A 22,595-nucleotide genomic window follows, 5' to 3' on the forward strand; every position below is an offset into this window, starting at 1 on the left:
TCTCTCAGTCCGTTTCCTCAGCTCAGACCGCCGGAGTGCTTACTCCCACTCCAGCCTGGCCCTGCCCGCCACACGGCCGGTAGTCTTCACGGTTAGGCAGGCTCCAGGGCTCGGGAGCGGCGGCGAGGCTTGGGCGCGCCGTACACTCGAGGATCGCTTACAGGCCCCGTGGGAACCCGCGGGGCGCGACGACCGTCACCGCGCAGGCGTCAATCTTCCTTTCTTGACACTGCAATTCCCAGAAGGCCACGCAGCGTCCCTGGCGCGGCTAAAGCCCTGGAGCCCCGCCGGCTCCGAAAGGGCGCGGGGCTCTCGCCGCACTGCATTATGGAATACATAGTCTGAGAAAACGTCCTCGGGCACAAAGTCCCCACCAAGCTCACGTGTTTACCTTGTGCATTGGCGGCCGGGCGTGGGGTGGGGGGAGGGGATCAATAAAGAGTAGCTACCAGATTTCGTCATAAAACCGCGACCAGACAGGCGGCGCCATCTTCGAACTTGGACTTCCGGAAGGACTTGGTGAGGGTAAGTGTACCGCAGCGGGGTGTGCGGGGGCCCCACGATTACTCCTCCTCCTCCATTTCCCATAGCACTAAGGTATTGGGAACCAACTCCCGACTCGGCTGTTCCCTCTCTGCATAGCATCGCGACCTCCAGCCCCCGCGCTGCTACAGAAAATATCACACTCCCCACCTCCTTCCCCGTAGTACAACCGGACATCCCTCATCCCTGCTAATCACGGCTCTTGCCTTCTTCCCCGACGCGGTGCGGTAACACGACATCCTGTGTCCCGGCCGCGGCAATGCTTACATTGCATCCCGCGGACTCAGCAAACCTACAGTAGTTCTGAGCCTCAGAAAACTCAAGGCTCGCTCCCAGCGCAGGCTAGTGGTGGAAGCTGCCCCCACACCCATGACTGAGGAAGGGCAGGCGATCACTCCTCGAGTGGTCGCGGGTTAGTCTCCTCATTTCAGCTATGTCTCAGCCTCTGCCTTCACTAGGCTCTTCTAACCCCGGGGTTGTGCCCGGCGCGCTCCAACCCCATTGGCGCAGCCAAGGGCCAGTTATGTTTCCCTTCTGGTGCTTTTATCCCGCGGCAAGTAGGTTGTCTGCTGGGGAAGGCGGAGGAGGCGACTTCAGCCCCACCCGGTAACTCACTTGGTTAGAGAGGTGTAGTGTGTATGGCGAAGCCTCTTCGGCCTAGCGGCATATTGTTAAACAAACTTCAGCCATTCCTGTTCTTTGGTTACTTTTTGGCATCCCTTATCTAATGTACTATTATTTTCTTAATAGTTTTCTTTAAATTGGTTTGTTTTTCAGGTTTAAGTGCTTTCGTGTCAGTCTAAGCAAGACAGATGAAACCATGGGTTTCTTGGGCTAGAGTTTTTTTGTTTTTGTTTTTGAGAGAGAGCGCGCGGGCGGGGGGGGGGAGGGGCAGAGAGAGCAAGGAATCTTAAGCTGGCTGCAAGCCCAGCGGGGAGCTGGATTCCAGAGCTAGGTCTCACGACCCTGAGATCAGGACCTGAGCAGAAATCAAGAGTACGAGGCTTAACCGACTGAGCCACCCAGGCGCCCCCGCGGGCCGGAGTTTTTCATACAAGTTAAAATAAATATAGTTAAATAAAGTTCATTTTTGTGTGACTAAAATCATCTTGCATACCACCAGCTGCACCATAGGAACACTTTGGGAACAGTGTATTAGACTAGTGTGTTTACAGTAATTCCATACTTGAGGAACTGTGTTAACTAATTATTTTCCTTGGCTGGGAAAATCCTGGCAGCCTTGAAGCAGTATTCCAAACAAGTTGAGGTGCAAATGTAAACTTCTATAAACTCTAGCACAAATTTATTAAACATCCCTTCCTTTGCTTGTGTCTAGAAAATTTATTGTGAAATCATAAATGGAAATTAACCACCATACCCTGCTGCTGCCTTCTACAGGAGCCAATCCTTAAAGGGATTTTTTTGCAGCTTGACAAGTTAGTCATTAAATCAACAAAGTTTAATTATTGCACTTACCATGTACCAGGTTCTGGATTCAGTAGTGAGTCAGGCAAGATCCTAATGAAACTTTCAAGGGAGATAGATCTGAAGTAAATACCCATTTCCCTAATAAGAGAATTCTACATGGACTAAAGAGCTACATTTAAGGGCACCTGAGTGGCTGAGTCAGTTAAGCGTCTGTCTTGGGTTCAAGTTATGATCCCGGGATCCTGGGATCGAGTCCCACGTCGGGCTCCCTGCTCAACAGGGAGCCTGCTGCTCCCCCTGCCTGTGCTTGCTTGCTGTCTCTCAAATGAATAAAATCTTTTTTAAAAAGCTACATTTAAGATTCAAACTAGAAAAAGCATTAGAAGAAAATAAAATAGGATATGTTTATATTACCAGGGTAGGAAATGGCCTTTTTAAGACACAAAACAACTCATAAAGGAAAAGATTGAGAAATTTAACTCAGAAAATAGAACTTCAGTTTAGAAGAAATATTATAAACAGACTTTTTTAAAAAGTAGAAATAGTGGGGCACCTGGCTGGCTCAGTCAGTTAAGCATCTGACTCTTGATTTCAGCTTAGGTGATGCTCTCAGGGTATGGGATGGAGCCCCAGGTATGGCTCCAAGCTCAGTGAAGAATCAGCTTGAGATTCTTTCTCTCCCCACCCCTTTTTCTGCCCCTCTAAAATAATAAATAAATCTTTTTTAAAAAGTAGAAAGTATTTGCAACATAAATAACTCCACAGATCAATAAAAGATTGATTTGTTCTGTAGAGGTATGGGCAAATTATATGTACAGGCAATTCATTAAAAAATATAGATGTCCCCCCCCCTCTGATAAATAAATAAATAAATAAATAAATAAATAAATAAATAAATAAATAAAATATTTTTAAAAATGGGGGTCTCTGGTGGCTCAGTCGGTTAAACGTTTGCCTTCAACTCAGGTTATGATCCCAGAGTCCTGGGATCTAGTCCCACATGGGCTCCTTGCTCAGCGGGGAGCCTGCTTCTCCCTCTGCCGCTTGAGCTCTCTCTCTCTCTCTGACAAATAAAATCTTTTAAAAATATATATATAGATAGATGTTCCGGGTGCCTGGGTGGCACAGTCAGTTAAGTGACTGATGTTTGGTTTCAGCTCAGGTCCTGATCTCAGTGTTGTGAGATCGAGCCCTGTGTGGGGCTCCATCTCAGTGCTGTGAGCTTGAGTGCCATGTGGGGCTCCGCACTGATCGAGGAGTCTGCTTGAGATTCTCTCTCCCTCTCCCCCTCACGATTGTGTGCTTGCTTACACGTGCTCTCTTTCTCTTTCAAATAAACCAATCTTTAAAAAAAATGCATCTTGGGGCGCCTGGGTGGCACAGCGGTTAAGCGTCTGCCTTCGGCTCAGGGCGTGATCCTGGCATTATGGGATCGAGCCCCACATCAGGCTCCTCCACTATGAGCCTGCTTCTTCCTCTCCCACTCCCCCTGCTGTGTTCCCTCTCTCGCTGGCTGTCTCTATCTCTGTTAAATAAATAAATAAAATAAAAAATAAATAAATAAATAAAAATAAAAATAATGCATCTATATATAGATGTCCAGCAGATAAAAAGAAGTTGCTAACCTCAATCATTATCATTATCAGGACAACACAAATAAATACAATAGGGCAGAATTCCTTCATGCATCAGATTGGCAAAAATTAAAGACTGGCAAGGGCATGCTAAAATGGGTACAACTATAATTCTATGGAACACTGGATAGTAACTAAGAAGAATGAGATATATGCATGTGTGTACTGATGTGGAAAATCTTCAAGACATACATAGAAGTTCTCTTAACTGGTACCTAGATAACTAGCTCCCTGTGTTAACTGACATCCCCCGTTTCCTCTGTAAAGTACAGATGCTCATGGCACACTGAATGCTTGAAGCCTATCAGCTTTTCTCCTATAGGCCTGGTCATTCTACTTATTTGAGAGAGAAAGAGAGAGCAAGCACAAGGGGGAGTGTAGGGGCAGAGGGAGAGGGAGAAGCAGATAGCAGGGAGCCCAACATGGGGCTTGATCCTAGGACCATGGGATCAAGACCTGAATGGAAGGCAGATGCTTAGCCAGCTGAGCCACCCAGGTGCCCCAGGCCTGGTCATTCTATTCCCACTGATTGAGTTGAATGCTTGTCAAGAGTCATTGTGATGGTTCTCAACATTTTTTATGTCAGTTAATTTGTCGTTATATTTATATAATTGTGAGATATGTTTAAATTTTAAAGAAATTTGCATATAAAAGTTATTGTTGCTATTAAAACTAAGTTGAAATGTGGCAGATAAATAGGTGCTTTATTGTTATTCTTTACATTCTGCACGTATTTACCAATATTTTGTGTCAACTAAAAGTTTCATAAAAATGATTCTAAATAAGAAAAGAGAGGCGCCTGGGTGGCGCAGTCGTTAAGCGTCTGCCTTCGGCTCAGGGCGTGATCCCGGCATTATGGGATCGGGCCCCACGTCAGGCTCCTCCACTGGGAGCCTGCTTCTTCCTCTCCCACTCCCCCTGCTTGTGTTCCCTCTCTCGCTGGCTGTCTCTATCTCTGTCAAATAAATAAAATCTTAAAAAAAAAAAAGTAAACTAAGTTGAATGCTTTAGAAAGAAAAAAGAGGTACATTTGTAAAGAAACAAAAGAGGCTGCCAGATAGGTGTGAGTGAGGCAGCTGTAAAAGATTGAGGAAAATTTGTAAAAATCTGAAACTTTATTGTGCTTGAATTGCTTCTCAAGAAAAGAGAATGTTTCAAGAAAGGTGTGGTCAGTAGCATCAGTGCTGCTGAGAGATCAAGTTAAACGAGACTGAGAAGTGTCCATTGCATTAGTTGACACAGCAGTTAATGATGACTTTAGCTTCAGTGATGAGTTGGAGGGCAATATCCTAGTCAGAATGAAGCAGGGTAATTAAAACATCAAGGGCAGACAACTTCAAAGTTTGACTGTGAGGGGCACCTGGGTGGCTCAGTTGCTAAGTGTCTGCCTTTGGCTCAAGGCCTGGTCCCAGGGTCCTGGGATCGAGCCCCGCATCGGGCTCCCTGCTCTGCTGGGAGCCTGCTTCTTCCTCTCCCACTCCCCCTGCTTGTGTTCCCTCTCACTGGCTGTCTCTCTCTCTCTGTCAAATAAATAAATAAAATCTTTAAAAAAAAAAAAGTTTGTGAGAGGGAGGAGGAATATGGGTTGAAGGATTGTTATATGTGTGTGAAGATGAAAATTAGAGACACTTAAATGCAGTTGGGAAAACAGCCAGCGTAAAGGAAAAGGCTCAACCATTCCAGTGTCCTTAGGAGGTGGGGGAATAGAGCTAGAACACGAGTGGAAGTTGGGTAGATGGGTAGATGAGGGATACAGATTCAGGGAATGTTAGGCTACTTGACCAGACATTGAAATATGTCCCACATAATGGCTTTGGGTTTTGTTTTGGAAATCAGAGGCAAAATCACCTGCTGAGAACCAGGGGATCAGGTCTTGGGGGAGAGGGAATGGGGGGGCTGAGTAGAGAGAAAGTGTGATTGCTAGCACCCTGGCAGCTTAGATGTGCACGTAGAGAAAAAGGATGGTTGGTTCATCCAGGGTTTAAATTTGCCAGTCCTGTGGAAGAAAAAGACAAGAAACGACCTTTATACTATCAGCAAAAGTCTGATTAAAATAAAGGAATCTAAGCTAGATAGGATGTGGCCAGCACAGGGAGGAATTGGAGAGATCAATGATGGGGACTTGATACGGTTGAAGAATAGATACAGTGATAGTAGTTGAGCAATCTAGCTATAATGATGGGAGGTTGTGATCAGAGAGTGGGATGTCTTTGTGATTTTGGAGGTTAAAAGGTTTTGTGAGATGACAAGGTTCAGTGTATTACAGCAAGTAAGTAGCAATGGTTTAGCTGAATGTTATGAGCTTCAAAGGAACAGTTTTTACAAGACAGGGAGGACTGTTGGTCTACAAGTGGCATCAGAGAGGAACTGACAAGACACTGATCCCATTTTCTACCGTGGGGTCAGTGGGATGTGAGAGAAGGAAAAACCTCCACTTGAGAGCCTAGAAAGCTAGAAATTTCAGTTCCTGGAATTTTTTTCTATCCAAGATTCTGAATATGATTTAGGTCTTGCCAATCAAATGTGCTCTTGAAGAATTAAAATTTGGACCCGAGTTTAGAGAGAGGAGAGAGGCAGGCCGGGAGGACATACATTTTGCTGGTTCAGAGTGTGGCAGGGGTATGATTCTGGACCTGGGAGCCGAAGGAGGGTCTTCCCTGTTGAGTCAGGTCACTTTCTGATTAGTGCAGAGGCAGTTCATGGGCATCAGCTGTGGCAGGGGCTTCTTGGTCACAGGTGCCTCATTGTGGTGTAGGAGAGGTCCTGTGGTTCTTGAACCAGCAGCTGCCAGACAACTTCCCATTTTGACAAGCACTTGTCCCCTGCCCCCACCCCTCCCAATGATCCTGCATGCAGGTGGTTCTCAAGCTTGCATGTGCATCCAAATAATCTGAAGGGCTTTATGGAGACACAAAGTGCTGGCCCCATCCCAGAGTTTCTGATGCAGGAGGTCTGGGATGGGACTGGAAATTTGCATTTTAACAAATTTCCAAGTGATGCTGATGCTGCCACCACCACACTTTAGGAGCCACTGATGTGAACCCTGTAAATACCCTGTAATAAATCCCTTTTAGCTGAACTGGCTGGAGAGGATTCTGTTCTATGCAGCTGAACCTTGACCAATAGAGAGGTTAAATAATCATTTTATTCATGCCTTCTCTGTCCTTATCTACTTGATCTGTCAGTGGTTAAAAGAAGTAGTTCTTGTGGGGTGCCTGGGTGGCTCAGCTGTTAAGTGTCTGCCTGCCTTCAGTAAGTGTCTGCCTTCGGCTCAGGTCATGATTCCAGAATCCTGGGATGGAGCCCCACATTGGGCTCCCTGCTCAGAGGGAAGCCTGCTTCTCCCTCTCCCACTCCCCCTGCTGGTGTTCTCCCTCTCACTGTGTCTCTCTCTGTCCAATAAATAAATAAAATCTTAAAAAAAAAAAAAAAAGTTCTTGCATTTCCTGAAGATTGTGCTTTGTTTTGTATTTATTATAAAGTATTCCCTTTTTGTCCCATTTAATACTTTCTCTCCTGAATTCAACTTTGCTATTACCAACAAAACTCCTGTTTTCTTTGTGCCTACATTTGCCCTATATATTTTTATATCTTTTGACTTCTAGCTCTTTGGGTTCCTTTGTTTTTAGACATCTCTTTCAAAGCATATAGTTTGGCTTTTAAATCAATCCAAATCTTTATTCTTTTTTTTTTTTTTTTTTTTTTTTAGTGGGTGAATTGATCTTTGCTTATTGTTATACAGCTTTATCTTATGTCATCTTGTAGGTTTTTTCCTTTTCTTTGTGTTTATTTCCAGTCTCTTACTCTGTAGCCCTTAAAACAATTCCTTCTGGTTCCTGTGGCCTGCTAGGCATTTTGGAAGCAATATAGTATACTGCCTTGGGTTCTATTAAACATCCTTAAGGCATATGCAGACCTATGGGAGATTCCCTCCTGGGATGTGAGCTATTTCTCCTTCTTTGTCATAGATAGGCTGGTTATTTTGGCCAAAAACTGAGCCCTTGCAGAGTTCTGAGTTGCTCAGCTTTTTGGTTTGGTGGTCAGTGTTTTGTTTATGTCTGTCAGTTTACTTTTGCCCATGGTTCCCCAATTGATATTCTGGGTTTGGAAAAAAATTGAAGAGGGGCGCTTGGGTGGCTCATTCGATTAAGCAACTGACTCATGGTTTTGGCTCAGGTCATGATCTCAGGGTCATGGGATCGGGCCCTGCATCGGGCTGTGCTCTGGGCTCTGGGCTCTGCGCTCAGTGGGAGTCTGCTTGACTCTCCCTCTCCTTCTGCCCCTCCCCTGCTCTTGGGCATGTGTGAGTCCATTCTCTCTCTTTTTCTCAAAAAAAAAAAAAAAAAAAAAGATTCATGACAGTTTTTTAGTTCATTCTCCATGTGGGAAAGGTCTCTTAATGTAGTAGGATGTCCCTTTATCTCATAGCCATCTACCTCCCCTATTCAGGTAAAAGATTAGTGGCAGGGCACTAGAGAACTCTTACTTATTATTAAATAAATCTCTTCTTTGACTAGTATTCACAAAGATGAATGTTAGCTCTAGGCATCCTCCTTCAATTTGGTCTAAATTTTATGTATCTGGCGGCTGTTCTTTGTAGCCTATTCCTGAAGGTTTAGGAAGTTTGGGAAGATTTTTTCACTTTCTGTCTTTTTATTTTTTGAGAGGAAGGGGGTGATTCATTTCACTGGGTTTTAGGGAAAGAAGTTGAATAATTGTTCATTCACTGCATTATCCTTATGGGAAAACTTAAGAGCTTTAAACTGGCTGAAGAATATAATGCTTGGCACATATTAAGCATTTAATAAATAAATGGTAGCTTTCTTATTACCTGTTTATTGCTAGCTCTGCTACTGCCTAAGTTCCATGAGGGCAGGGACCTTGTCTGTTTTGCTTATTGTCATATTACCAGTTCCTAGAACAGTGCCTGACATAGAAAATGCTTAGTAATTATTATTAAATGAATGCGTGATCAGGGAGCTTGGGTTTCTGGCTGGGGGGTGGGCAGTGGGTGGGATGGGAGGAGAAAAGACAGGAAAAGAGAAAACTCTGAGCCAATGCAAATAGCTTTTGCCTTCTACTCATGTGTATGTCTCTGTGCAGGGGCAGCCATTTTAGGGGGTGCTGATGGATACCTGCGGGGTCGGCTGTGTTGCCCTGGGGGAGGCCGGCCCCGTGGGGAACATGACTGTGGTAGACTCTCCTGGACAAGAGGTGCTAAATCAGCTTGATGTCAAGGCCTCTTCAGAAACAACTAGTGCTGAGGCTTCCATAGAGATGTCTTTACCTACACCTTTGCCTGGATTTGAGGATTCTCTTGATGAGAGGAGGCTCCCTGCAGAACAAGAAAGCCTCTCCAGACTTGAACAGCAAGGTATGTACCTTGTCCTTTCCTTTTTTTTTTTTTTTTTTAATCTCCCTGTGCTTAGCTTAAGATGAAAGAGAGCAGGGTGAGCTCACAGGATCTTATCAAGCCAGGTATGGTATAATCTATTCCAAAGAGGTTTGACCTCCAAAGAGGTCCCGTCTCACAGACCCATATTCTTCTCTACAGATCTTTCTTCAGAGATGTCAAAGGTCTCAAAGCCTAGGGCCTCAAAGCCTGGCCGGAAGAGAGGTGGTAGCACACGGAAAGGCCCCCGAAAGCCCCAGCAACCTAATCCTCCATCAGCCCCTCTGGTTCCCGGTCTCTTAGATCAGTCCAACCCTCTATCCACCCCCATGCCTAAGAAACGAGGTCGAAGGTCCAAGGCAGAGCTGCTACTGCTGAAGTTGTCCAAAGACCTGGATCAGCCGGAGTCTCCACCTCCAAAGAGGCCCCCTGAGGACTTTGAGACCCCTCCTGGGGAACGACCCCGCCGAAGGGCTGCCCAAGTGTAAGGACTGTGGGGTGCAGTTTGGTGGAGGGGGATCGGGGTGAAGGGTTGGCGGGGGCAGACGTTGGAGAGCTGAGAGGCTGTGACAAGGTGTCAGGTAAGCAGGGGTAGCTTCTGGGTTCTGGGGGCTTGATCCATCTTCTAGCTCTTACGACAGCAGCTTTTTTTTTTTTTTTTTTTAAATCTGTTGCTGAGTTTGTCTAGGAGGTTGCTTTTTGTGCCTTGTATCCTGTCACATTTTTCAGTTTCCTCCAGGTCTTTGTTGCAATTTTCCCACCCAGTATATATCGGTCTCTGTGTGCCCTTCCATTCTTCTCTGGGCTCTTACTGATCTCTGACTGCGGTAGAGTGGAAGTGCCTTGGACTTGGAGTTGGCAGACCTGGGTTCAGATTCCACATACGTGATCTGAGTCCTCTCTTGGCCAAGTCCCTTAACTTCCCTAGATTTCTGGTTCTTTATCAAAGGGGGAAGGGAAATTAATAGCTGCTTCCCAGGGTCACTGGGCGGATCCAGTGAGATGAGAATCGGCCGAGTGTCTGGAAAAGCGGGCTGTCTGTGAAGTGTGTGTGAGGGTGGCCGTGACTCTGCCCTGTCCCGCAGGGCACTTCTGTACCTTCAGGAACTGGCTGAAGAGCTCTCGACGGCCCTGCCTGCTCCGGTGTCCTGTCCCGAGAGCCCCAAGGTCAGCAGCCCCGCCAAACCGAAGAAAAGCCGGCAGCAGGCAGCCTGTCAAGGTGGAGAAGAAGAGGATGACACTGCACGGGATGAAGACTTTGTGCTCCAGGTTGAGGCGGAAGATGGAGATGAAAGCGAGGCCCCAAGCGAGAGCTCATCTGACCCCGAGCCTGTGGTGCCTCAAAGCACCCCACGAGGGTCTGCCGCAGGGGTAACCTGAATGCACAAGAAAGTGAATGTGGAGCTGGGATTGTTAGCGAGGTCTGCAGGGCGCCCCAGTGGAAAGCTTTGGCCTAGTAACTGATGGCCAAAATAAGTCATCGAAGAAAGGGACACCGTCCAAAAACAGTTGAGCAGGCGGGGGCTGGGGGTGTGAGCGCATGAGGGTACTCACTCAGATATCAAGCATCTGCTCTGCACTAGGAAACACGTGACTAGGAGAGCCGCCGGCCTCACAGAGTCCACAGTGTGATAAGGGCGGGAGGGAACCAAATGCTTTTGGCGTGTTGAGGAGGGCAGTGAACTGCTGGGGCTTCACAGAGAAGCGATGGTTGGGCTAGGTCTTGAAAGGTGAATAGGAGTTTGCCAGAGAGATTGGTTTTCCCAGGAATTCCCCCGACAGGACAGCAAGCAGGCAGAGCTGTTGAGCGCTGTCAGCAGGTTCCCAAAGGTGCCCTGTAGGATCAGCAAAAGGCCGGGGGGCTGGGGGAGGGGGGAAGCAGTGGGGGGATTGAACTCGAGAGGATGGAAGGACAAAGACTGGTAGGAGCCAACACAGGTGTTTGTATGTTTATTGAATTGTGGTAAAATATACATAACATAAAATTTGCCATTTAAAAATGTAAATTATTTTGGGGGTGCCTGGGTGGCTCAGTCAGTTAAGCGTCCAACTCTTGATTTTGCCTCAGGTCGTGATCTCAGTCAAGGTTGTGAGATTGAGCGCCCTGTCAGGCTCCATGCTGGGCGTGGGAGCCTGCTTGAGATTCTCCCTCCCCTCTCCCTCTGCTCCTCCATCCCCCACCCCAAAAAAGTACAACTGAGTGGCATTAGCACATTCTAGTGTTGTGCAGCCATCGCTGCTACCCATTTCCAGAACGTTTTCATCATCCCAGAAAGTCTGTGCAACAGAGATTTTTAAGTAGAAAAATAACATGATCAGTTAGGACTATAGGTCAGTCTGCCGTGGACAGTGAGGAGACAGCTGCATTGATCCAGGTAGTGATAGGGAGGGCCTGGGTCAGGCTGTGAAGCAAGTGAAAGGGGGGGCAGGTGCAAGAGACATTTAAGAGAATTAACAGCACTTAGCAGTTGCTGGAAAGGAAGGAGTAGGAGTTTCTAGCTGAGATGGTGCTCTTAAGTGTCGGACTTCAGGACAGGAACGGTGGGAGCAGGGGAGGGGTGGGTGAGCAGGGGAGGCGATGGGCTCATTTTCCGACCTGCTGAGTTGGAGGGGCCCGTGTGCCAGGAGCCATCCTACTGGAGATGTCTGGTTGCCAGTCACATGCATGGGACCAGACTTCCTTGTCTTAAGCACAACATTTAAGGGAGCACCAAACTCCTCAGTAATCAAGATAAATATCTTGATGCAACATTTTAACAAATAAAAGTAATGCAAGGCACCTGGGTGGCTCAGTCAGTGAAGCATCTGCCTTCGGCTCAGGTCATGATCCCAGGATTTTGGGATCGAGCCCTATGTCGGGCTCCCTGCTCAGTGAGGAGCCTGCTTCTCCCTTTCCCTCTGCTCCTCCCTCCACTCTGCTGTCTTGCACACTTTATTTTTATAGTATATTTATATTTTAAGGTAAATAAAATCTTAAAAATAATGCAACAAATTTATGATGAACAAAATATCAGAGTTTTAAACAACGACAGGAACTGTATTACTGATTTTCCTTTTGCCTTAGGCTCTATAATATGGGTTGGCACCACACTGTAAAGGTCTAGAATTTGTAGAAAAGCTGAAACTGGGTAAAGTTTACATTTACTAAGATGTCAACGATGGTAGTCAAAGCCGTGGACATGGGATGAGAGGACCCGGACTACATGTATAGAGGGTCGATGAAAAGACAGAGGAACTTTGGGAAATACTGTTATCACCCAAACCTGTCAGAGGAGGGAGCGCCTGTGGGGAAATATCAGAGAGGCAGGAAGAGTAAGGAGACGCTGTCCCATGGGGACGGAGTTTCAGGAAGCAAATGTGAGTCCTCTGAACCAAATGCCATGGAGACGCCGAGGAAGGTGAACAGAAAATACATCACAGGTTTTCAGTTTTGATGGAGGAGTGGGAGCAGAAGGTGAAGAAGTCATTGTGATGGCGGAAACATCAGTCTTTTAAGATGCTGTTAAATCAGGCTAGAGAGGAAGCAGTGCCAAGAAAAGTAAAAGCTGGGAAAGATGCCGTCTGGAGACTTCTCTAATCTGTAAAATTCTCTCCCTTTTTTTCATTTGCTCCTCAGAAGCAGAAGCCACACTGCCGGGGGATGGCTCCCAATGGCTTACCAAATCACATCATGGCTCCTGTTTGGAAGTGCCTCCATCTCACCAAGGACCTGTGAGACTTGAGGAAGGGGGCTGGGGATGAGTGGGTGGTGGCGGCATGCAAAGGACCATCGAGAAGTAGGGCCGTGGGAAAGAGGGAAGGCACTCACAGGGCAGGACGCTGAAGACATCCATAACTAAAAGGCACTGCTGCAAAGGCAAGAGCTCCAGAGCTGTGCCGTCCAGCACAGTAGCCACTAGCTGTGTGGCCATTTAAATGTAATGTAAAATTAATTAAAATGAAAAGTCTGCTTTCTCAGTTACACTAGCCACATTTCAAGTGCCCAGTAGCTACTTGCAGCTAGTGGCTAGTGTATCTGTCAGACAGCGTAGATGATAGATCACTTCCATCATTGTAAAGGTTTACCAGACAGCACTGCTCTAGAATTTCTCTTCTCCTTCATTAATGCTTCTTGTGTTCCTCCAGCCGAGAAAAGAAGCATTCATACTGGGAGTTTGCAGAATGGATTCCGTTGGCCTGGAAGTGGCACTTGTTATCTGAACTGTAAGTGAAAGAGACATTCTGAAGCTGGGAGGGGGTGACACCCCTGGAGATAGGAGGGTGACAGGGAATCCTGGGATGGGTGAAACTTCCAAATTCACTCTATTCCCTCCCCCGCCCCCAGTGAAGCAGCTCCCTACCTGCCCCAGGAGGAGAAGTCTCCACTGTTCTCTGTCCAACGTGAAGGACTTCCTGAGGACGGCACACTCTACCGAATAAACAGGTGAAGATTGCATATCTGTTTCTGATTCTAGGAGATAGAAATAGGAAAAATGAGTATTGAGAGGGATGGCAGATTGGCCCTGTTCTTCCCCTGATGCTGTTCCAGGGGTCCCAAGGTAGGAGTCTTGCTGGATCCGGCCAGCCCGCTCTAATTTTGCAGTGCTCATTGCTGCTGGGCAGACTAAGGGAAGCAAGGGAGATGGCAGGCCAGTTTACCAGGTCACATCTACTCAGATAGACCCGACAGGCTGGCCCTGGAGAGAACACTGTAGTAGACCACAGTGCATAGCCTATCATCTTTGAAGGTGAACTGGAGCTAGACATGCTTTGGAAGGAAAGGAGGACGGTACAGGCGGTGGCTAAGGACTGTTTTCACCTGTAGACTCGTCTTGCTCTTCTGGCCCCTGCTTAAGCCAGTTCATACCGGCGCCAGCTGGAGCTCCCATTCTGTCCGCATTACCTTTACTTTTTTTTAAAGACTTAATTTTTTTTGGAGCAGTTTTAGGTTCACAGCAGAACTGAGAGGAAGGTGCAGAGATCCCCCGTATACCCCCTGCCCCCCTTCCACATGCACAGCTCGCCCACTGTCAACATCCCCCACCAGAGGGCAGATGCGTTACAGTTGATGGACCTACACTGACACATCATCACTCGAAGTCCATATGTTACATTAGGGTTCACTCTTGGTGTTGTACGTTCTGTAGATTTGGACAAATGTATAAGGACCTGTCTCCATCATTATGGTATCATACCGAGTAGTTTCGCTGCCCTAAAAGTCCTCTGTGCACTAACCACTCATCCTGCCCGCCCCTCTAACCCATCGCTATCATGGATCTTTTGATTGTCTTTATAGTTTTGCCTTATCCAAAATGTCCCATAGTTGGGATTATACAGTGTGTAGGCTTTTCAGGTGGGCTGCTTTCATTTAGTGATATGCCTTTTCATGGTTTGATAGCTCATTTCTTTTTAGTGCCAAATAATATTCCATTGTTTGGATGTTACTTTATCCATTCACCTCTGAAAGCCTTATTACCTTTTGTTAATTCCTTTCTTCATCCCATCTTTGACTTTTCTCTAGATTTAGCTCGATCACAGCACACCCAGAGCGCTGGGATGTGTCCTTCTTCACGGGGGGACCCCTCTGGGCTCTGGACTGGTGTCCAGTGCCAGAGGGGGCGGCAGCTTCGCAGTATGTGGCCCTTTTCTCCAGCCCTGACATGAATGAGACACACCCACTGAGCCAGCTTCATTCAGGTCCTGGGCTGCTCCAAGTCTGGGGCCTTGGGACCTTGCAGCAAGAAAGCTGGTGAGGTGGGGCTGGGACGCTGCCGTGGGAGGGTGGTTGAGGAGGAGAGAACCTGGGCAGGGGAGCTGGCGGGGAGCTGGGGAGGAGAGCTGGGAGGCCTGGATTGGGGCTGGGCCAGGGAGCAGGGGGCCTGGAATGGGTTGAGATGGGCTCTGGCGACCCTAGGCCGTTCTCCCTGCCCATTCTCCCCATATGCTTTCTCTCCTCAGTCCTGGCAACAGGGCTCACTTTGTCTATGGGATTGCTTGCGACCACGGCTGCATCTGGGACCTCAAGTTCTGCCCCAGTGGAGCATGGGAACTTCCAGGCACCCCACGGAAGGTACCTCCCTGTTGGTTGTGGGATGCCCTAGGACTCACAGAAAGAACAGAGAGGCCCTATGAATTCCCAGAGTTGACAGAGCGGAGGATGGAGTTCTCCAGCAAATCCATGTCATTTCCAGGGACCAAAACCTCAGAAGTTTTCTAAGAGGCCCTGAAAGCAGCAAGCCTCAGCACAGATCTGGTCTCCCCCTCTAGGCTCCTCTCCTGCCCAGGTTGGGCCTCTTGGCTCTTGCCTGCTCCGACGGGAAGGTGCTGCTGTTCAGTCTGCCCCATCCAGAGGCCCTGCTGGCTCAGCAGCCCCCAGGTGAGGAGCACAGGAGGCAGGGGGCATGGGGCTGCTGTAGTGGGCCCCGTCCAGCTCTCCTGAAAGTCCTCCTGGCCTGGCCTCTGGGACAGAGCCTCACTCAGCACCGCAGCCACTCTGACTTCTCACCTTTGTCCTCCCCCTCTCTCTGTAGCAGCCTGCAAGGGGTGCTCTCTCCTGCAGTCTTCTCACCGGGATCTTTCAGCCCACTCCCCTTTCCCCCCTTTCCCTGCTGTGTGCTCTCAGGCCCTCCCCTCCTGCTGCCTCAGCTAACTGGGTGTGTAAAGAGCTGCTAAGGCTGATCTGTCCTGCCACGCTCTTCTCCTTCCCCCAGTCCCGTACTTGACCTGTCCTGTTCTCACTGCCATGTACACATAAACACAGTCTCTTTGCTGGGAAGAGAGGGAGAGAACGGAGAGCTGAAGGTGAGCCAGAAGAGGAAGGGGTTAGCGAAAGGCATCTCCTGTTTGTCAAATTTGTTTTTCAACTGTACTGAGTATTTAAAGAAGAGGGCACCCAGGTTTGAGCCCCAAGAAATCCCATATTTGGTGGTCTGGCTGAGGAGCGAATAGGTGTGAGGAAGTGAAGACAGATGTGTGGACAGTTCTTTCCAGTAGACTGGCTGTGAAGGGGAACGCGAAGATGAGGGTGGTGCTGGAGGGGAATAAGGGGTAAAGGAGGGGTTTGTTTGTGTATTTGTTCCATTTAGTTAGAAGACTACAGTGCATGTTTACATCTGACTATGAGAATGACCCAGTAGGGAGAGAGAGGAAGTGGGTCATTCAGGAGAAAGAAAGATAACCAAATGCGCAAAGTTCTGAAAAAGGTGAGAGAGGGTCGAGAGAGAGCAGAGTGGAGCAGTTAGCCATTATGATAGAACGAAGGACACACTCAAGTACAACGGGGGGGAAAGAAGATGGGGGCAGGTAGAGGTAGAGGCATCGGTGTGCTGGAGGAGAGATGGCTGTCCGGGAAGGTCATTCTCAGGTCAGCGGTGCTGATCTAAGAGCAAGGCAGGCCAGGACATCAGTCCTCTGTTCCCAGAGCATCAGTTACCGCTCTTCTTCCTTCACAGATGCGATGAAGCCTGCCATCTATAAGGTGAGTGAGGGACCTGCTACCTTAGCCAAGGCTCCATCTTCTCGAGCCTCCCTTTCTAATTCCACAGTGAGTCTCCTGCCTCTCCCCCACCTCCACCCCACGGGGTTAAACACTAATTTGAGCCTTTGTTGCAAATGGTAAGTATCCCTAACCCTAGTCCCGGCTCTTCTGTCCCTGCAGGTACAGTGTGTGGCAACCCTTCAGGTGGGGTCTATGCAAGCTTCCGACCCCTCTGAGTGCGGTCAGTGCCTTAGCCTGGCCTGGATGCCCACCCGGCCTCACCACCACCTGGCTGCTGGCTACTATAATGGTAAAAAACCAAAACAGCATAAGGGGCTATTGCTCTTTAAACTTCATATATGCTTGTATTTTTGGTGGTGGTTTCCTTTTTGGTTCAGTGGTGGGCATTACGTTTAAGCAATATTAAAAAATACAAAGAAATAAAAGTCACTAGAATTTTTCTACTCAGAAAAACATAATTAAGAACAAATGATCAGGGGCGACTGGGTGACTAAGTAGGTTAAGCATCTGCCTTTGGCTCAGGTCATGATCTTGGGGTCCTAGGATCAAGCCCTGCGTCGGGCTCCCTACTCAATGAGGAGTCTGCTCCCTCTCCCTCTGCCCGTCTCCAGCTCAGCTCTCGCTTGCTCTCTCAAATAAGTGAAATCTTTAAAAAAAAGAAGAAGAAGAAGAAGAAGGGTGCCTGGGTGGCTCAGTTGGTTAAGCATCTGCCTTCAGCTCAGGTCATGATCCCAGAGTCCTGGAATTGAGCCCCGTGTTGGGCTCCCTGCTCAGCGGGGAGCCTGCTTCTCCCTCTCCCTCTGCCTGCCACACCCCGCTTGCTCTCACTCTCGCTGTCTCTCTTTCTCTCTGTCTCTGTCAAATAGATAAATAAAATCTTAAAAAAAAGATAAACATCATTTCCTGAGTTCTCTATGCATACATAAAGATAAAAAGATCATATGGCAAGAGAGAGACTTCTATAGCGATGGGATCATACTATGTAAGCTATTTTAAAGATTTTATTTTTAAGTAATTATACCCACTGTGGGCCTTGAACTCAACCCCAGGGTCAAGAGTCGCAATGCTCCACGGACTGAGCCAGCCAGGCGCCCCTACATAAGCTATTTTAAATGAAAATGTAGGAAATTTAATTATCCTTTAATTTTATTAAAGTAAAAGACTGAATTGAAACTGAGAGCTGGCTAAGCTCCCCATAAATGTTCCTTCACCACAGAGACGTTAGTTCCTTCAAGATACTCTTAAGGTTTAAAAGGGGACAGAAGAGGATCATAGATAAAGAGCCATTCCCGTAGTTGGAGTCCACAGGCGACAGTTTCACGGTTCGACCTCATCAGTGGTCTCGCCCCAGGAGGTCGGGACATTAGCACTTTCACACCTCTCTTCCTGTCCCTCTCTGTCTTTTAAGCGTCTTTCTTTTGGTGCGGCGATTCTTACATCGTCAGGGTACATCATTCTTGATGCTGTTTTGCTCTTAATTCCCCGAGTTATAATTCCGCATTGAAATGATCGCGCGTGTCCCCCGGTCCGTCCCTCTCAGTCTGCCCTTGTTGCTGCATGACATGCAGCTCAGCTGGAGTTTGCTGCCAATAAGCTTTTCCAAGATAAGCTCATAGGTGCTACATTTCCTGCATTCTTAGCTACAAATAGTTTCCCCAGCTATTGTTTATTAAATTCTTACTGTTAGGACACCTGGGTGGCTCAGTCGGTTAAGCATCTGCCTTTGGCTCGGGTCATGGTCCTAGGGTCCTGGGATCGAGCCCTATGTAGGGCTGCCTGCATCTCCCTCTCCCCCTCCCCCACTCATGCTCTTTCTCTCTCTCTTTCTCAAATAAATAAAATCTTTTAAAAAAATTCTTACTGTTCTTTAATTTGTCTTCTTTTTTATCAAAGTTATGCTTTTGATTCCGTCCTCCTCTGCCCGCCTGGTCAGGGGGCAGCTGGTTTTGGGTCATCAGAGTTAGTTTCTATTTGTTCATTTGTTTTCTGTTTCTGTGCATCTTGTTGCTTTTGGCTCCTTGCCTGTCCTCTTTGTCTTAGAGCAGAGTTGGCAGACCTTTCTCTAAAGGTCCAGATAGTGAATATTTTATGCCTTGTGGGCTGTTTGACCATTGTTGGAACTACTCAGCTCTGCCATTGAGAAATGAAGGCAGCCTTACATTAGGTAAACCAATGGGTGTGACTGTTCTAGTCAGATTTTATTTACCAAAGCAGGCAGCAGGCTGTATTTGGCCCACGGGCTGTAGTTCGCCAACCCTTGTCCTAGAGGGTTTATGCTTTTTAAAAAATCCCTTCTATTTAGTAGGGAATAGAGGCTATTGGGTATATTCAGTCAGTCTGTCAACCACAAGTCCCAGACCAAGCTATTTTTTGTTGATGAGAGTTGGAGCTAAAATATCACAGAGGGAATGTTGGCGAGCTAATCATGATCTCTATATCCTTTCATAAGGGGGTCACATCTGAGGGTAAAAGGCAAAGGTCCTTGGAGCCCAGAGAAAGGCATTAGAGCAAAGAAGAGAGAACTTGCCTTTAATACCTACACATTCTATCCCTATCTCAGGCATGGTGGTTTTCTGGAACCTTCCCACTAACTCACCCCTGCAGCGGATACGGCTCTCCGATGGCTCCTTGAAGCTCTATCCCTTCCAGTGTTTCCTGGCCCATGACCAGGCTGTGCGTACCCTTCAGTGGTGCAAAGCTAACAGGTACAGGACAGGATTGCTGTGGGCTGGGAGATGAAGCCGGGGAAGGCTGGTACTCCCAGACTCGCTCAGATTTGATCTTCTCCCTCTTCTCCCCTCTTTCCACAGTCATTTCCTCGTCTCTGCGGGGAGTGACCGCAAAATCAAATTCTGGGACCTTCGACGACCTTATGAACCCATAAACTCTATCAAGCGCTTCTTGAGTACAGAGCTGGCTTGGCTGCTCCCCTACAATGGTGTCACTGTGGCTCAGGACAACTGCTATGCCTCGTACGGCAGGACGCAGATAGGAGGAGCTCTAGGGACAGGCCCTAAGGGTTGGGGTGCAAAGTGTGCCAGATTGTTGTGGGGAGAGGAGGGTTGAAAGTTGTTTCACTGAGGTAATTTGAATTCTGGAAGGAATTGGGGAAGGGAAATGAATACAATCTTGGAAAAAGGAAAGTTTTATTTTGTGTTCCTCTTACAGTTATGGACTCTGTGGAATTCATTATATTGATGCTGGTTACCTTGGTTTCAAGGCCTATTTCACGGCTCCTCGCAAAGGCACTGTCTGGGTGAGCCCCTCTCTTCGTTGCACAGAAAAACGATTCCTTTACTCACCTACCGGTGGTCAGGAAGAGGCAGTTTTGCATAGAAGAAGATAGATGTATGGTAACTGTATCATCAGGGATAAAGGTTATGATAAACTTCTTTTAAAATTTAAATTCGATTAATTAACATATAGTGTATTAGTTTCAGAGGTAGGGTTCAGTGATTCGTCAGTCTTACATAACACCCAGTGCTCATTACACCATGTGCTCTTAATGTCATCCTGCACTTACCCCATCCCCCCACCCGATAAACTCATTTTTGTTTCTGTGTGTGTGTGTCTTCCAGTTCAGACTGTGCGGTTGTTTCCAGTTCACAGAACTGAAACAATATGAGTGAGTGAATGAATGAAAGAAATCTGTCTCTTCTTATTAGAGTCTTTCAGGGTCCGACTGGCTTGGGACAATAGCCGCGGGAGATATATCCGGGGAGCTCATTGCAGCTATACTGCCTGATATGGCACTGAACCCGATAAATGTCAAGCGACCTGTGGAGCGAAGATTCGTACGTATATGAATATTTAATGGTAGCACCATCCGTTGGGTCCTAATCCCCAAGACCTCCTAAATTAGAACTATAAAGTAGTAGGGTACAAATTTGGATGAGGTCTCCCAGACCTGATACTGTCCCTGGAAGTCTTAGCACAGAGCTGTACCTAATATTCCCTACCCTAGTGCATCTGTGCTTGTGTTTAAACATACTACCTTCTTCCATCTTTACCTCTTCTCTGCCCCAAAACCAATTTTCTTTCTCTCTCTCTCTCTCTCTTATTTTTTTAAGTAGGCTCCACGCCCAGCGTGGTGTCCAGTGCAGGGCTTGAACTCACGACCCTAAGATCAAGACCTGAGCTGAGATCAAGAGTCAGACGCTTAACTGACTGAGCCGCCCAGGCGCCCCATCAGTTTTCTCTTTTATTCTGTCTCCAGTATTATAGGATCTAATCTCATGGTCTCCTTTCTAGCCTATATATAAAGCAGATCTGATGCCGTATCAGGACAGCCCTGAAGGTCGAGACCATTCTTCTGCTTCATCTGAGGCCCCCAACCCTCCCAAAGCACGAACTTACGCTGAAACTGTCAACCATCACTACTTGCTCTTTCAAGACACGGATTTGGTAAATGGAGGCCGGGAGAATGGGCGTGGCGTTTTAAAAAGTAGAACACTTAGCTCTGGTACAGTGGGGCATTATGAGGAGTGGCAGTGCAAAGGTGCAAGACTAAGAAGCTGCTGGCTCTCTCTCTCCTCTTCTCCCCTCCCCAGGGTTCCTTCCACGATCTGCTCCACAGGGAGCCAATGCTGCGCATGCAGGAAGGAGAGGGGCATTCGCAGCTCTGCCTGGACAGGCTGCAGCTAGAGGCTATTCACAAGGTACAAACCTTGTCTCTCATCTTCTCCACCCTTCTTCACTCTCATTACCTGCCGCCTCTGGCCCTACGGTCAGTGAAATGGGGGATGAAAAGGTAGCAGAGGGAAGGAAGGAAGACAGCTCTGGGAACCTCATCCCCTAGAGTGTGACAGACATACCTCCTTCCTACCTCTCTCACCCCATGACGGTCCTGTCCTTCCAGATTATCACCCTTTATTTCCCCCTCTTCAGCTCGGACTCACACTAAAGCACCAGCTGTGAACATCTCTTGTTTTCTATTCTCTTCACAGGTCCGCTTCAGCCCAAACCTGGATTCCTATGGATGGCTGGTGTCTGGGGGACAGTCCGGGCTGGTTCGGATCCATTTTGTCCGTGGACTCACCTCACCACTGGGCCACCGTATGCAGCTTGAAAGTCGAGCCCACTTCAGTGCTATGTTCCAGCCATCCTCCCCGATTAAAGGGCCTGGCTTCCCTCCCACCAGCCATCGCCTTCTGCCCGGTCCCTAGTCGTGGTCCACACAGGACCTTTGGAATGAAGTCTGCCAGGAACAAATGGCCCCCCCATGCACAGAGCCATAGGAACGGGGGTCTTCATGGATAGTGATGCTGCCAGACCTGGACCTTTAGACCTGCCTTGCCAGGACTCCTTAGATACCTCTCCTTCCACAGACTTCTGTCATCACAGCCCCCTGCGGGCAGGGGGGCTAGCCCTCCACAAACTCTCCAGGCTCCTCAGCCTAAAACTATGGCTCCTGAGTAACACTCAGGCCTGGCCTAGGCTTGGAAGTCAATTGCTCATATTGAGCTTATTGCGAAGTGGGTAAAGCTAAGTAAAGGTACTGGGTGTTTTTGAGACCACACGTGAGTGGGTGTTTGGAGAACCGGAAAGGGTATCCGCATGAAGGCTCCTGTGTGACTATATTCCAGGATCCAGTATTACTGCCTTCTCAACTTCCTCTTTAGAGTAACCAACACACAGGCCCAGGAGGGTGACAGTAATTTATTGGACTGAAGCTGCAGATAGTACTTCTTTAACCGAGGAACACCACAGACACCCTACCAGTAGAACAGTGGCTCAGATCTTACTTGCTCCTGCTTACGAAATATTCCCGATCACTGGTCATCTGACCCTACTTGAACACTCCTAGGCAGTCATGTTTTTAAAAATCTTCCTTTATATCAAGTCAAAGAGTATACTTCTATAAATTTCACCATGGGTATTAGGAAATCTAGTCATTTTGCCCTGTGATTGCCTTTTTAAGTATATTTAAAAATAGCTATCATGTGTTTCCCAAGTCTTTTCTTCTCTAGATTAAATATCTTCAGTTACTTTAACCATTCTTTACACGTCATGATTTTTGGTCCTTCATGATACTGTCACATTGTTGACTTATTAAACATGTCTAGCTACTGTATTTCAAATCTCTATACAGGAGGTGTTTAAAACCCAAGTACAGTAATGT

At 47.5% G+C, this 22,595-nt stretch overlaps 1 protein-coding gene across 1 annotated transcript; it reads left to right on the forward strand.

Moving 5' to 3' along the window:
* Positions 1-262: 262 nt before the first annotated feature.
* Positions 263-22,467, forward strand: GTF3C2 (general transcription factor IIIC subunit 2). The gene is made up of 19 exons (XM_045809192.2): positions 263-525; positions 8,709-8,979; positions 9,160-9,481; positions 10,083-10,368; positions 12,614-12,708; positions 13,123-13,200; positions 13,322-13,420; positions 14,498-14,725; positions 14,935-15,046; positions 15,244-15,352; positions 16,428-16,453; positions 16,634-16,763; positions 19,035-19,179; positions 19,285-19,446; positions 19,643-19,730; positions 20,140-20,268; positions 20,726-20,878; positions 21,025-21,132; positions 21,421-22,467. Exons 2-19 carry the CDS (start codon positions 8,733-8,735, stop codon positions 21,637-21,639), a joined length of 2,736 nt encoding a protein of 911 aa, XP_045665148.1. The 5' UTR covers positions 263-525; positions 8,709-8,732; the 3' UTR covers positions 21,640-22,467.
* Positions 22,468-22,595: the final 128 nt, after the last annotated feature.

The sequence above is a fragment of the Ursus americanus genome, chromosome 7 (assembly GCF_024610735.1).
Source record: "Ursus americanus isolate L20-20 chromosome 7, mUrsAme1.1.p, whole genome shotgun sequence".
NCBI lineage: Eukaryota > Metazoa > Chordata > Mammalia > Carnivora > Ursidae > Ursus > Ursus americanus.